Here is a 15515-nt window from a genome sequence, read left to right on the forward strand (position 1 = left end):
CTACGTTTGAATTATATCAATCTTTGGGGAATTCTTGCGATACCAGTTGCAACCGGCGGATATCCTCCACGTACACTTGCAGATTCATGAAGCAGAGCAAGGCGCCTAATCCAAGGCATTGAAAAGAGATGCCGGCTTAAGGAGCTAATTTCTTCAATCCAAGAGTTTAAGTTTCCGGTAATCCATGTGAAGGGTCTTGTGCCTGGCCCTTCCATCCTATCTCCGGCCAACCCTTGGGCAACGAGGAGAATGGTGGTAGGGAGTAGCGCTCATCACAGCCACCTTCCCATGGGCAGGTCAGATCGCACAGTCCAAACACTTTGCAGTAGCACACCTTCGCATTGGGGCAATGCACAGGGTCCTTTCCAAATATCACTGAAGGGAAAAAGGTCAGCTTTCGATCTGAGCCAAGGGGACTTCAGGGAAAACACGTACTATGCCATGAATACTCCATAATTCGTCCACTCAAATCATCCTCTAGTGGTGTGTCCGCCAGCCAGGTGCGGAAGCGCTCGTAGTCACTGCGCGGCCGTTCTAGCACCTTGGTGCGGGAGGCACCAAATTGCGCGCAGCACGACACGCCTACCTCCTCCGGGATTGGGATACCAGGGAATAGCTCCATGAATCCATTCTTGAAGTATTCGCCGGCGTGTACGTTGCTGCGATGGGTGTCGGTAAGAGGACGGATTTCTATCGGGCATCCGAGAGTCCAAACACATCTTAGATTGACGTATCCTTGCTCTTGTATGTATGGGATCTGGACGTTTCGGAGTGGTGGGATGCCGTCGTAGTATGGGTCGTCGTTGTGCCATTGGTAGCGATTCGAGTGGATGAAGAGCATTGTATCAGGTAGGTCATCGTAATTGTCGATAATGTATCTGGTTCAACAGTTCCAGTCAGCACAGGGTACTAGAGGTAAAAAGGCAACACACATTGCGTGTTGGACTCACGTCAAATATACCATCGACTCCCGGCCTTTGTTGCGCATCACCGTCAAGGGTGCGTGCTTGTCATCCACCACGTAGATACTTTTCGTCCAGTCGGGGAAGTATTCTAATAGCCATGACGTGTCATCACTTTTCATGCTGGCCACGACCATTTCCTTGCGCCTCGGTACAGCAGGACGAGCCAGCTCGTCTGGTTGTTTTGTCGACCCATGCTTCTCCGCATAGCTGCCTGTGTTGGTCTTCACGGGGGACTTTGTTGTCGAGAAGAACAAAAGGTACAGGGCGATGACGATGAAGATGGTTAGGAAAATAGCCTTCATCCGACTACGACGTCGGGGGCCATGAGGCCCACTAGGAGCGAACAACATATTGGATGAAGGGCACTCTGCCCGGGTGGTCAAGTCATTGAGGGGGGGGGGGGGGGGGGGGGAGAAATTGATAGTTAACGGGAAATCAAGGCCCCGGGAAGACAAGTACGAAATCCTTGCAATGGTTATCAGATACTAGATGAAATAATCAGATACTATTTCATCTAGCATCCGTCATCTGTGTAGTTACTCCGCGATGAATCTTGTAATTGTCAGAGACATCTGGAGGTCGACGTGTTGCAAGTTGAAGTTCTCCACCAAGGCCAGGCTCTGCGTTATTAATATTTTGGCACTACACTAGAATTGTAGCAGCCATTAAATACCCAAAATCAAGCTTCCTGGTTGATCAAGAGAAGATATGTTACAGTATCCATTAATTGTTATATTACATATAGATCGAATTAGTTAGAAATACACACATCTGAGTGTCTAGACACACCCCACCTACAAATTCACCTAGCGGCATGCATCAATATGCCCCAAATACCAATAATGATCCTCAATACTCGGGTCGAACGTCCCCGCATTTCCAGCCATCGAGCCTATGCCTTCGATGACATCGATATCGGACGAGGTCACTGTCGTATCGTCGCCAACGGTAATCCAGTACTCGGGACTGGCGTGGCTAAAACCAAAATGTGAAGGTGGCACCTTAGGCACCAAGTCATCATGATGCGTGACGCGCCAGAGACTGCCCTGGTTTGTGATATAATCAGCCAGAGCCGCATTGCCTACCCGTGGCTGGCCATAAGTGTACTATAATCTGTGAGCGCACACCATTATGAAGGATTGCGATTTACTTACCACGTCCAGTTCGAATCCTGCATTTCGAAGGATAGTACCTCCCAACGTAGCAAGAGCTCCGCCAAAGCTGTGGCCTGTCACGACAAGAGTATGATCTGGGTATTTTGTCTGTGCGGACTTGATATTGGATGTCAGATCGTCCGCGACAGTCTCCCAGGATTCCAAAAACCCGCTGTGGGCTTTACAATTGCGGCATATACTACTGGCATTGGTCATGCCAAAGTTGAGGTTGGCGATCCAAGTCTTTAGTGTGCGAGTACCCCGGAATGAGACGACAAGTCGCTTGTTTGTTTTGTCTACCGCGAGGAAGCCGGCAACATCACCATAGCTGGACGGCCTGATAGTTGTTCCTATGTCAGCAAACAGTTGGTTGATTTGGCTTTAAAAATGGGTTTCATACTTATCAAACGCATATAGAGTCATTGTGTCAGCGGCCTCCACCAATGGACAGTTGCCTGCCTCGCAAGATAGCCCATCGCCGGCTGAGTCGTCATTGTTCAGGCAGTATGACGCCGCAGCCCACTGGGAGAATAGGGTTAATTGATCAAACAGACCACCTGACACATCTGTTGCTCATTTGGTCAGTAATCGACCTGGAAATTTTTTAAATTTTTTTTTTTGCGAGCGCAGTTGCGTACCTCGAGGAACCGAACGAGAAGGAGCAGCAACCGCCAACGCCGCAAGAGCAGCGATACTCCAAAGCCTACCAAGCCGAAGCATTATGGAGATCTCTGGAGTAGGGCTTTCTCAACGGCGAGTGTGCGCACACACACCTTGATATAGCCATGTAGACGGATCCATATGGATCCCAAAATCCTTCGCAAATCGCGACATCTTCGAGGAGCGGGGTACAATGCCCATTCTCCCGTAGATTAAAATTTTTTTTCGGACTCAGCTGTATCACCGGTTCCATGGCGCAAATTTCACGGGGGACCGGTGGGATTCCGTTGAGATCAACATTGAATTCTTGCAATTGTTGAGTTTTGTCACTCACCCCTGAGAAATCTCGCGTGATTGGACGATTTTTGGTCTGCATATTAAGATAGCGGAGTCGTCCATCCAGAACGAGGTTAGGGCTGGGAGAGGGGCTCAGGGGTACCTTGCAGGGGAGTGTGTCCAACGATGATTGTTTCTCCAAATGCGATAGCAAGTTCCGTTTAGGTGACCATTTGGGTGAACATTTTGGGCTTTTCGCATTTCGGGTCAACGGACGGAGTAGGTTTCAGGGTTATTGATTGGTTTATGCGTGGGGACATTGCCAGGTGTTCAACATTATCTGAAACGGAGTGTAGATTGCCGAAGAGTCGAATGTTTGTAGAAGAAATTCCAGCCATCCACTTCCACCCGTGATCGTAGCAACATACCCTCAAGGCTTTGTATGTTTTGAAGTCAATCTCGAACTACGGTACTCCGTATATATAAACAGGTGTGATCATTTGAAGCGTAAATTTGATTCGACTGAGTCCATTCCATTTTCAATGGTGGAGTTGTTTTTTTTTTTGACTTTTTTGGACTTTTCTCTCTCGAGGCCTCGGAAAAAAAAAATTTCTCATTGTGGGGGAGTCCCGTCCTCGATTTCCAGTCACAACCCGTATCTGGTTTATCATTTGCTGCCAGCAAGCAACCTTGGTCTCCAGTGACACTCGGTGCCCAGGTCCAAAGCGGGGCTTGGTCAGCATTTCTCATTGTTATTGGAATAACTTTCCACTACTGGTGGGATTCAATCTTCATTCCCTCTTCAACACCAGTCATACCGGTGTCCTGTCCATCGTCCCCGTCTGCACCGTCACCGTTAACAAGGACTCGGGGAGGGATGGTGTAACCGGGAGGCAACGGGGTGCCAGGAGTCACAGCAACAATGTTGTCGTTCTCATCGACCATCTCGAAGTTATATCGTGATAGGAGATGTGGAATGGCAGAGAGTTGAGGGCCATAGCGAGCAGTGTTGTCATACAACTCGAACAGCGGCACAGCGAGAAGTTTCATGTTTTTCGGAACGGAGAGAACCTCTATTAAAATTGGGTCAAGTGTAAGTAATCTTTTACTGGGGCAACCATCATGGTGGGTTAGCACTCACTCTTCTTGGGGAGGCGAATAAAGTACAACTTCTTGCATTCCTTGGGGCGAGTGACATGTCCAGGAAGGAACGGATACATAAAAGTCTCGAAGTTGGGTCGCCACCATTGCGCAAGTGTGTCGCTGATTTCCCAGTCATCGTTCACACCTTCACCGGAGAACTGAGATCCCACAGGTGCGAGACGCTCATTCAGTCGTTTCTTGAAACCTTCAATCTCGTCATCCTCGTGGTGAAGATAGTCGCCTGGCCTGAAGACTATTAGCAGTGGATTGTGAATAAAGGCGTATAAACAATAGAGAACTTGCAGTTTAAAGAATGCATTGGCAATCTGCAGCATCAGCACATGGGGGTGATTGTGCTCGTGGCACACCAGGATTCCCTCACAAGTCCGTCGCATCCCATGGAGGCCATAATGTTCCTCGAGGCGCTTCAGCCGTGCTAGAACCGAAGGATCCTCTTCGGGTTGTGTTTCCTTGGTGCCGAAGGTATAGTTCGACAAGGGGTACAGGCGGACAGTCTCCGGCTGCTGCGCGGTAAAGTCCTTAGGGACGGTGGGCCTAGAAGTCATCGGGTCAGACTAATCTATTCAAAAATTGAATTATCAAATGACATGTTTATCTGGAATACTGACGGAAGTCCACTGACAGGGACATCCTGTGTAGTAGTAGCCATGTTCGACGGACCGTTAGTTGTTGTATTTGCGAACAACAACATTCAGCTTTCCCCAAGCTTACTTATCGCTTATCGTCTTCACGGCGAGTGATCCAGGTCTCGGGAGAACGATATCCCGAGAGAGGAGGGTGGATTATCCGATGTCGAATCCGGAAAAAGACTTGGGACCGCTACGATGCAGTCCATATATGGAGTACCCTGCCACGACATCCCGGGTGAAAACTACGCTGATGTATAATAGATATGAGATTCTTTCAAATTCATACAACGAATTGATTACAGAAGAAGCTGTGACCTACACACTCATGATGGATGACCACTGGTTACCAGAATTGGTATTACTAGCAAAAAAAAGCGAGTATGTGCTGATCCATTGGCGTAGTTCTCGCCCAGGCTGTTGTAGCAAGGTAGTGTTGTGTTTAGTCAGCTTTGTCGGCATTAATGACAACAAGGACCATAGGTGGGCAACACTGAAGAATCTACGCTAACATTGAAACAATGTTGAAATAGAGACCCAATCCCCCCAAAAATCATGGATGATGCTAGAATCCTTTGATTGTACAAGTCCCTAATCGCAAGAATGCCCTGATAAATAGTGTAATGCAGTAGAATCTTCTCTAGGGCTGATTGAGTAACTTTCGTCATTTCTTCCCCTTTCCCCGAATGGAACCAGTTCTACAACGCAACGCGTTTAAACGTAATTCGTTTGATTATTCTCCATCTCTGGAACTTTACTATATCTTCCAATTGATAAACACCTCAACTCTCAGATTCATGCAACCGTTTCCGCCCAACACCAAACCGTCCCGACACAGATACCATTTATAGCTTGGCATCAAAATCTTCATACTCACTCAAATCCGTGACAGAAACAGGGCCAGTGCTAACAGGCAGACGGGCCTTGAAGCTCGGCACATCAGTGATAACCACGGCCTTCTGAGCCTCGCCATTGCCAGTGGTCGCACTCTGAGTGTCACTGCTAGAACCAAGACCCAGTTCCTTTAATTGGGAACTGAGCTTCTCATCCAGTGTCTCAAGGACAGGTTCTATCTTCTGCTTTGACAGGCCCGTCTCGGTCGCCAGGAAGTCCTTCACCGCAAAGATAACCTGGGACTTGTCCGCCGCTGTCGCGTCAACCTCATCGAATGCCTTCGCGAAGCGGGCAGAATCCACGATGAAGTCAGCAGCTTCGAGGTGCTCGGTAACGACTTCGACAAGGCGTGTTCTCTGTTCGGCTGGGTTGGGCGCCTCAACCTGCGCGCCTGACTGGGCGTTCATATGGATAGCGAGCTTGGCGCGCGTTGCCGAAGATGGGTCGATGTATTGGCGGTAGAATGCAATGAGATCCGCCTTGGTCAAGGTGCGCACATTATCCGCATCGGTCTCATGCTGCAGGAAATCAAAGTATTCCGATCCGATGTGCGACCAGTACCGGCCAGTCTCAGAGCTTAGATTCTTGAGTTTCTCCAGGCGCTTGTTCACGACACTACGCTTGTGACCCTCGAAGTCTTCTTCGGGCATCTTCTCGAGAATAGGACCGAACTGGCGGAGGAAAGTGTCAATGCGCGATTCCAGATATTGTGCCGTGCGCTCACTTTGGATAATGACCCGGTAGCCCAGGGTGGTGGCGTTGTAGCGTGCACCACTCCACACCACATACCCAAGCTGTTCCTTGCTGCGCAGCTGGTCGAAAGCAGGTTCGTCAGTTAGCTGCGCAAACAGTTGGAGCTTTGACCGCAGGACGTCATCGGAAAAGAGTCCAATATAGAGGTAGTACTCGATGCAGTGATTGACGTTGGCCGGATCCTTAAGTGAGCGGGGGTAGACATAGTTGGCACCGGGCGGCAAGGTCATGTTGCGGCGCAAGTACCACTGCGACGGGGGCAGAGGACGGCCCCCCAGGATCTTTTCGATAGAGTCCGTCATACGCAGAGCATCCTCCTTGTACAGATTTCCGTGGGCCAGAACTTCGATGTGGGTCTGTTCAAGCAACTGGGGGGAAAATTTGACCACGTCATCGCACTCAACATGCTCCAGCTCCTCAAGATACTGCTCGTTCACCCAGCTGCTCTCGGCAAGGAGGTAGCGAGTGTAATCCCCCACCTGGTAGTAAGGCTGTTGATACTCGGCGTTGCGGAATGCCCGCGTCAAGCGCTCTTTGATAATGTGGAACCGATCCTGGTCGATCACTAGCCCACGCATTGTATTGAGTACTTTGTCCAAAAGAGCGGACATCTTGTCGTTGTACCCGCTCACGGAAATGTCCAAGCCCAAAATGTTCGCCGAGAGGTGGTAGTCCAAACCAGCAAGCTCCGCGTCGTAGGAGTATTCATCCAATGAGTCTCGCACCAACTCGCTGTACAGCTTTGTTTTGATGAGATTGGCGGGTGTAGCCCACACCAAAGGATTGCGAAGTGTTACCTCAACAGTGGCCTTGGGTACCCAGAAACGGTCATCCTTCTTGAACCACAGGCGCACCCGGTCGTCGTGGCGAATCAGTTTAGGGGTGTTCTCGGGCTCGGCAACCTCCTTCTTTTCCACCGATAGCCTAGTCGGCACAAATTCGTTCTTGTGAGGCAAGTGCACGTTGGAAGTGCGGGTAGCCTCAGTCGACTTTAGAGCCTTCTGAAGACCGCCCAAGAACTCCTTTGGGATTTTCTCGACCTTGTATTCCGTGCCATACCACTTCTCTTTCTGATCCCATGTACCGGGGAACTCCTGGGACACAACGACCAGGCGGAAGTTGTCGGCCCGCAGATAGCTCAGCGCCTTTTTGATCAAATCAGAGTCAAATCTTCGCAACAAAGACCCGCTCAGTAGCCATTCACTAGGTATTGACTTCTGCATCACGCTGCTCAAACGGCTGGTGAAGCGACTAGCCGGGGTCTTCTGCTTGAACCGGAAATCGACCTCGGCAAGGTTCTTCATCTCGTCGAAGATCCATTGCTCGGGCTCGCGCTGCTTGATCATAGCGATATACTCGAAGACAACATTTGCGACTTCCTGGTATTGCTTCAGACCTTCGGGCGTCAGGCGCACCGAGATTGTGAAAAAGGCTGACCCAGCGCAGACAGGCATCGCGCCTGCAGACAGACCATTGGCCCACCCCTTGGCCTTAAGATAAGAAAGAACGCTGCCCGGGCCCTCATGGCCAATGAGATGGCTGATATACCGACTAGGCTGGGTGTCATGCAAATCCTCTTCATCAAGGAAGGGGAAGTACATATCCATGGATCGAGTATCCATGACCGGCTTCACGAACACCTGGGTGCACATTTCCTTCTCAGTGAAGGGCTGAACATCGTCCCAGCGGTTCTGAGCGAGATTCTTATTCTCGACATCAGAAAAGAGCTCAGAGACCCACTGTTCCAGCGTGTCGAGAGACTCCCGCCCCAAGACAACCAACTTCGCCCGGTTGGCCGAGTAGTGCTTCTCATAAAACCTGATGAACTCACTGCGGACTTCCAGACCACGTTTCTGTGGTTCTTCTTTCAAGGTCTGCAGATTGCCGGTTGAGAAGTGGCTGTAGGGGTGTTTAGGGTTCGAAAGCGACTTGTTCAGTTGCATCAAACGCCACAGGTCACTTTGAAGGTTCTTTTTATTTTCCGAATCCACCGCCTGTAGCTCCCGTTCTAGGGTTGACTCTAGGAACAGTGGTGCAACAAAGAATTGGGCAAACCGATCCAATGCACCATAGAGGGGTGACTTTCCATCTGAACCAATCCCATTCGACACGATGCCATTGTTATCATTCGTCTCGGCAGGGGTGTTGTCTTCACTAGATTTAGGGGCACTGGAGTCACCTGTGGCGGACACTTCGAAGAAGTAGTTCGTTTCGGTGGCGGCTGTGTAGGCATTTGACGAACCAGAGTGGGACGCTAGGTACTGGTTGTACGCATTTTCCTTCGGATACTAGACAATCATGATCCCGGTTAGCATTGACCTCGGTTGGGAAGATGGTGTTAGGTTGTTCGTTTACCTTTTTTGTGCCCATGAACAGCAAGTGCTCTACTGCATGAGCCATTCCTGGCATATCATCTTCATCGGAGAAATTGCCCACATTGACATTGACGGCGGCACTGGCCTTATCGGTGTCCGGGTCATGAACTAGGAGGGCCTCAAGCTTGTTTGGCAAACGGATCACTCGATAAGAACGATCATCAAGCTCCGGTTTCTCCAAGTTCTCTGTAATACGCTCGATTTGAGCCATGTTCGGAGGTGTGGCGGTGAAATTAGAAGTTGAATGGGAGGATGAACGGCGGGTCCAATGCACGGAAGAAAGAATCGGTAAAGGTACGGCCCGTACTGAGCGAGGACTGGTTACAGCGATGCGTAACAACAAATCGGGATAAGGGCGTGTTGAGCTGCGAATGAGACCTTTGTGACACAGGTTTGCTGCAGAGGACCTTGGAGGCATTCAGTTGCCAAGGGGAGAGGCCAATGACGTGACTAACAAGGTCAATGCACTTTGGAATTCCAGGAAGCTCAAATATGAGACGCGTTCTTGATATGATTCGATATATATTTTGTGAGATTATACACCGAATGAAGGGGAAGAGATGTTGTAAGGTCAATTGAGGGACAGGCGATATTGATGAAGCCTGCCCTGGTGGAAATACTGCCCAGATGCTTTGCCGAGGCGGTGATAGGTCATCGTAGCCCTAACAAGCGTCTTGTCACCAAAATGTTATCTCTATACCAAGGCAGACTCGTGTCTAACAGGATTGCACTTTGTTTATACTCAAAAAATACGGCATCGTTCTCCATTGTCATACTAGCTACATACATATCAGGGTTCTAACTGGTTCCACGTCGAAGCTCCTCCTTCCCCGCAGGTCGGGAGGCCAATTCACACATGCCCACCGTTACGTCGAACTATCACATGAATTTAGAGCCAGGCGCTTAGCACTCGGCTGTAGGGAGGTTCACGTTTACTTAAGTGTCCGATTTGCAGTCAGTAGTCTGGCTGCCGCCGGGGTTTGACATCCTTCGCCCGGCAGATGTCCGAGCAACTCGTGTCTGTGAGCCGCACGACAATCGACTCGCTGGAGAATGGGTCTCCAAAGACATCTGACAAGTCGTACCTAACTGTGACAGGGTCCAGAGTGTAGGCAAAGATTGTCTGAGAGCTGCTGTGTATAAATCAATGTCGATGGTGGTAGTCTTCTGCGAGATGCCACCTGAGGCACTGTCGTGGTGTATTTGTAGTGCTACTGTGTAGCTGCCACCTGCCGGGCTAGTTTGCTTGGGGCCAAAGCTACACCAACAGAACACATGCAGACTAGGAAATTGCAGTGGGTAGGTCACGACAGTGCTACCAACGGCGCCGGCAAGAGTCGCCAGAGCGGCCACGGAGGCAATAGCTGCAGTGGAAAAATGAGGTGTAGTAGGTAGACTGAGTTTGTTTGAGGTCAAGTTAAAAATTCGATTTGAAGTGGTGAGAAAACATCTCTTGGGTAGGATTCAAGGGCCCCTACCTATGTAACTGAACGTCGAATATCCAGCTTGCACCTGGCCCTTATTTGACCCAATGATAAATTCAAACTTCAAAGCGGCTTTAGCAGTAGAGATTAAGATATTTTGATCATCACATCCAATATATCTCACCCCAAATCAGGCTATTGAAGCCTTTGACACTCAAGGAGCAGTCAGGCCATCCATCACAGGGCCGGGAGTAGAGATGGTTCGTAGGATCGCACGGCCAAAGAGTCTTTAAAGATTACTGTCAGTAGAGATGCGAGAAGGAAAAGATTCTATGGGTGTAGGAAATATAATACGATGTCTCAGAGCGCTCCGACCCGATCATATCACTGGATGTATTCACTCCTAGGCGACAGTATCCACGGCGGATTTAACGATGTTTCCGATCATGCACACCGAGTATGGAGAGAAAGAGAAAAACCAAGGGGGTTTCTTGCATACCTGTGGAAGTGATCAGAGCCTTGTTGTCGCCACTCTGGGGCTTTTGGGGCAAAAGGGATAAAAAGTGAGACACCGTTACATCCCAGGGACGGTTTGCAGATCAACGCCATCCTGGGAAAGTCCTTATACGATGCATGTATCTAGAATCACCAGAGATAAGCTCACACTTGCATGTCATGTAGATCGCTAATACCTCTCGAGCGATGGTTTGTGATGTGTCACAGTAGTGAGATCCCAATGTCTCCACGGTGCTGATATCAGTCTTCTATAGCCTGACAATTTCGTGGCGCATCCCTTTCATAGTGCCAGAGGATAACGAGGTAGAGCCGACAAAGATCGAAGAGAGACATGTTACCATGTTGGTTACCCTGATCTTTTTGTATCCGCTCAGGGAGTCCCTCACGATTAAGCAGACGTTAAAAAAATACTGTAACTGAAGATAATTCTATGTCATTAATAGGGTATGAAGAAGAGAACTCTTCGATAATAGACCGAATAACTCCATACACACACCCTTCAAGATTCAACGGATTCACCGGCCCTCTATCGATCAGGAGCGAAAAAGTTCAAGAATCTTCATCCGATTCTTCCTCCGCCTGGTCAGCACGCTCGGATATCCACTTGTACACTTGCTCCTTATGCTCGTCAAGCATCTCGTTCAAATCCGACTTTGGGGAATGAACCAGCTGTCCATAGCGCTTTGAAGGCCGTCGGTCTGAGCTAGCCCAAATACCGTGGGAGTTCGAAACAAATACAAGGGAGTTCTGGAATGAAAAGAATCAAGTGAGTAAAAAAAAAAAAACCATTGACAAATAATTTGTGGGTGGCTTACCTCGCGGTACCACTTCGATAGCCAGGTCTGCGTGTGGGATGCGATCGCGCGGACTGGGTTCTCAGACACGAAGGAGATCACGCCGTTGACACGCTTGTAGAGGTTCTCTACTTGGTTGTTAGCAAAGTTGCACAGCATGATACGCGGGTGACCCAAGCGTACCCCGGTTGATTAACAAGTTCGCCACGCCGAAGAAAGCGTTGCCAACGCCGAGCAGGAAGATTTCGGTTGCCTGGTTCGCACTTTGATAACTTGTCAACTCAATGCTAATCAAAATGTTTGGATTGCCACAGCTCACTCAATGTAGTTGTCCCACAAGTATCCGGCAAGCTCTTCGGTGGCAGACGGGCGGTCCTCATCATCTGCCTCGTACCGACCGGCAGCCTTAACCATTCAAATTAGTCCATAGATCAAAACAAAAAATTGCACAGCTAGACGTACCCCGTCCCGAGATACATGCTTCGGAATGTTGACATCGATCACCGCGTAGCCTTTACCCACGATCCATTTGACATAATCCGTGAGTGAATCGGCCTTTTGTTAATGTTAGCAGAGAGTCCCAAGCAATCGTCCTGGGTCACGTACCAGCCATACATTGTGCGCTTCCAGCTTATTGGTCACGGGATGAGCTTGTCCCACAATCTCAGGTCTACACATCGTCAGTCAGACGTTTCGCGGCTTATTATCGGAATACTTACGGATCATGGAAGATGACAATGAGCGGCACACGTTGGTGATAGTTTGGGCTGTCAGATGTTGAGTACCAGGTTAGAATGTCGAGATTGAATGATGCAACTTACCTTGCCAGAACTTGTTTGTCAAATGACTTAGAGATAGCAGTGCGGTAAATGTGTAGCGGAGTGAGCTTGCAGCTTTCATACAGCTGGTTCGCCTGGTGAACACGGAGGACATCTAGAGGATTCATCAGCTCAGCTGGACGGGAGATGATCTATAATCCTCACCGTGAAGACGATTTGCGTAGACCGGGTGAGCAGATGTCTTCGGGTATAGGCGACTCCAATACTGGGATTGGATGCTCCTCACCCGGCGGACCGCTGCGACCGCAGAGTCAGTCGGGGAGCTGCTAAGCAAACGGTCCGGAGGTTCCCCCATAAGGGTCTTGGTCACAGCAAGAGCCGACTTTGAGATAGACTTGAAGTTGTATCCCCCCTGTTTCATGGTCAAATCAAGTATGAAACGACTAAGAGAGGCAATCCACGTACCTCCAAGCAGACAGCGACTTTTCCATTGGCCAAAGTCATGAGCATATGGGTCATTTGGGCATAGCAAGCTGGCGAGACAAAGCAGCCACCCAGCACATCCCCAGCGGCAGCATCAAACCCAGCAGCGACTGTTGTGGTCAATCAATCTATACTCAACAAAAAAGCACGGGGCTATGCTCACCAATTACCAAGTCGGGATCGAATTCTTGTGCAATGGGCATCACCACTTCCTGGAAAGCGAACATATAGTCACCATCGCCCATACCCTGGTCGGGCCATGGAATATTAACATTTCTAAGAAGCGTAAGATTTCAGTCATTTCGTGTGCTTGAAGACAAACTCACTTTCCGACTCCAACACCTGAGCCACAGTGATCCCAGTCTCCTGCAGGGCCTCCAGGGTAGAAGCGACCGTTCTGATAGACATGCATGGAAATGTAAAGAACATTAGGGTCATCGTAAAATGCTTTCTGGATGCCGTTCCCTATGATGTGTCAGCTTGAATTGCTTCAAATGCTGAGATAATGGTTTAGCGTACCATGGTGAACATCCCTAGTACAAGTTAGTATTGCTGCCGTGGCCAAACAGCGATGTGGGGTACTGACCAGTCAAGAATCATAATCTTCCGGCACGCGTCTCCTAGTCTCTTTTGACAAACGCGTGCTGCAACACACACATTATTAAACAGACAAAATCCCATCGCAGCATCGTCCTCGGCATGGTGACCGGGTGGACGAATGACGGCTATAGCATTTCTCACCTGACGCTGGGCGACAGCCAAGCATGTCTCAATTGCGCCTCCAGTAGACAAAATGGCCGAAGCGAAGGTCAGATTGTTGAAGTAGATGGAGTCGCGATCTTTCTCTAGCTGGATAAGCACCTCGTTGGGCATATCTATTTATCGGGTCAGTGAATCTATCAAAGTCGGCTTTTTCAGTGGTAGCAATGACATACCTGTCGTGCTTCGAACAAATGCATAGTGGGCATCATTATGGATAAGGGTAACTTCCTCCTCAGTTGCGTTGCGGGCGTTGATCCGTTGCAAGGTATGGGGCGCCAAGGGTCGAGACGATTCTGGGTCGTCAACAAGACCGGCACGGCATAGCTCCTTGTAGATGTAGTAGATGCGCCTGGGATCCTCTGGATGAACATCACTCTGTGGACGGACCTCGCAATGGTAACGCATGCGATGATCATAACAAAGTCCTGTGGCAAGCGATGCCAGCGGAAGACCCGCTTTAGCCATGACCTCGTCGTCAGACCAGTCAGAGTCAGGCTCAACTAGACTATCACGTTTGAGCTGTTCAGCAGCGGAACTATCACCATCACTCGGCTTGATTAAACGTTCAGGAGGCGCCATTCCAGTGGAGGCGGTAGTCTCCCGAAGTTGAGACTGTTCAGAGCCGGGTGATGAGGACGCGGGAACCGCTTGATGGATGGAAGGAGCAAGATTGGGGGGGGGACGATTGCTGATGTGTGTGGGCAGGGGGACTCCAGTGAAAGATGGGTTTGCAGTCAAGTTGGAGAGGGTATTGGAATCACGCATGACTGTATCCTCGTCCTCGTCCATCATGAAAGTAGAAGCCACAGGAAGCCCTTTAATTTTAGCCAAACTTGCCTCTTAGTAGCTCATTACCAAGCAATATCACAATAATAGTAGACCTATTGAGCTTGTGTGGCAAGCTTAGAGCTCAATATCGGACTGATAGTGATTCGGTTGATGCTTCTGGTCCACGCCGTCCAATGCACTTTGTGCAGCAAAGTGTGAAACAGATCAATCGGTCAGATGTTCTAGTTCTTGCACCAAAATTATTATTCACCGAAGATTGCAAGAATATCTCAAGGTGTGATGTGATGTGTGCAAGCATACAGTGGTATACAATCGTCTCCTGCCGTAGATTGGACGGACACTGTAACTCACCTATCGTGTGATGAAGTAAGAGTGATCCACAAATGAATATTTCCAGAGAGGAAATCAATTGTAAACCTTCATGTAGTAGGTAGATATGAAGAACAGAGTAGCCAAGTCTACTGAATGACAATGGGAATGGATCAATGTGCATGTTGGATCCCTTTTGGGCCAGTCTTTCTTATTGCCAGACATTCTGACACTTACCGCCAAACTGACCGCCGCTAGGAATGAATTGGCGTGATGCATTAAAATTGGCGGTGAGTATTTGATATATGCGCTGATAGTGAATGTTGTACATATGTTGTACATATACGGAGTTGACCTCTGCGGCTTGCATGTTGTTCATTTCATCAAAGGTTTCCAATTACATGATCAAATGAGTGACTTGATTTTCAATCTCAAAAAACTTGTGGATACGAATCTTGAAACTTATAAACTCAGGCAGACCTTGACAATATCATTTGTAACAACATCTACAAGAGCAGTCGGCCACTAATGCAGCCGCTATGCTTGATAATCTACATGTCTATTCTGTATTTTTTGGATACTCTGTCTTCTCGAAAGGTAGAAAGTGGAAAACAATTCACTGTAGACTGTGGAAAGCGGTGAGAAGCACCATTCCTCCAAAACGACTTTTCCATGTATCACAGATGATTCATGGATGTTACCATGTCACCTAAAATGCATGTATACAGGCAGCTAGATATGTAGTTTTTTTGTAGACCACAGCAAATATCCCATTGATCTTCAATAAACCAC

At 48.9% G+C, this 15515-nt stretch overlaps 5 protein-coding genes across 5 annotated transcripts; all 5 read right to left on the reverse strand.

Annotated features, from left to right (window-relative positions):
- Positions 1-166: 166 nt before the first annotated feature.
- Positions 167-1315, reverse strand: Pdw03_7535 (Lipase, class 3; the record flags this gene model as incomplete). The annotated part of the gene is made up of 3 exons (XM_066101682.1): positions 167-375; positions 436-878; positions 951-1315. The coding sequence occupies 3 exons, from the start codon at positions 1313-1315 to the stop codon at positions 167-169; spliced, it is 1017 nt and encodes a 338-aa protein (XP_065956765.1).
- A 456-nt stretch (positions 1316-1771) lies between these two features.
- Positions 1772-2839, reverse strand: Pdw03_7536 (Lipase, class 3; the record flags this gene model as incomplete). The annotated part of the gene is made up of 4 exons (XM_014678299.2): positions 1772-2071; positions 2120-2456; positions 2520-2685; positions 2758-2839. The coding sequence occupies 4 exons, from the start codon at positions 2837-2839 to the stop codon at positions 1772-1774; spliced, it is 885 nt and encodes a 294-aa protein (XP_014533785.2).
- A 987-nt stretch (positions 2840-3826) lies between these two features.
- Positions 3827-4868, reverse strand: Pdw03_7537 (Cleavage and polyadenylation specific factor 5; the record flags this gene model as incomplete). Its single annotated transcript, XM_066101683.1, has 4 exons — positions 3827-4128; positions 4197-4444; positions 4502-4753; positions 4828-4868. 4 exons carry the CDS (start codon positions 4866-4868, stop codon positions 3827-3829), a joined length of 843 nt encoding a protein of 280 aa, XP_065956766.1.
- An 822-nt stretch (positions 4869-5690) lies between these two features.
- On the reverse strand, positions 5691-9078 carry Pdw03_7538 (A-pheromone processing metallopeptidase Ste23; the record flags this gene model as incomplete). The annotated part of the gene is made up of 2 exons (XM_014678297.1): positions 5691-8780; positions 8848-9078. 2 exons carry the CDS (start codon positions 9076-9078, stop codon positions 5691-5693), a joined length of 3321 nt encoding a protein of 1106 aa, XP_014533783.1.
- A 2278-nt stretch (positions 9079-11356) lies between these two features.
- Positions 11357-14414, reverse strand: Pdw03_7539 (Histone deacetylase HdaA; the record flags this gene model as incomplete). The annotated part of the gene is made up of 15 exons (XM_014678296.1): positions 11357-11554; positions 11623-11729; positions 11785-11864; positions 11921-12006; positions 12064-12156; positions 12208-12271; positions 12321-12368; positions 12423-12534; positions 12585-12792; positions 12846-12973; positions 13027-13139; positions 13190-13328; positions 13383-13396; positions 13450-13738; positions 13799-14414. 15 exons carry the CDS (start codon positions 14412-14414, stop codon positions 11357-11359), a joined length of 2295 nt encoding a protein of 764 aa, XP_014533782.1.
- Between the last annotated feature and the right edge of the window lie 1101 nt (positions 14415-15515).

The sequence above is a fragment of the Penicillium digitatum genome, chromosome 2 (assembly GCF_016767815.1).
Source record: "Penicillium digitatum chromosome 2, complete sequence".
In the NCBI taxonomy this organism is placed as follows: Eukaryota; Fungi; Ascomycota; class Eurotiomycetes; order Eurotiales; family Aspergillaceae; genus Penicillium; species Penicillium digitatum.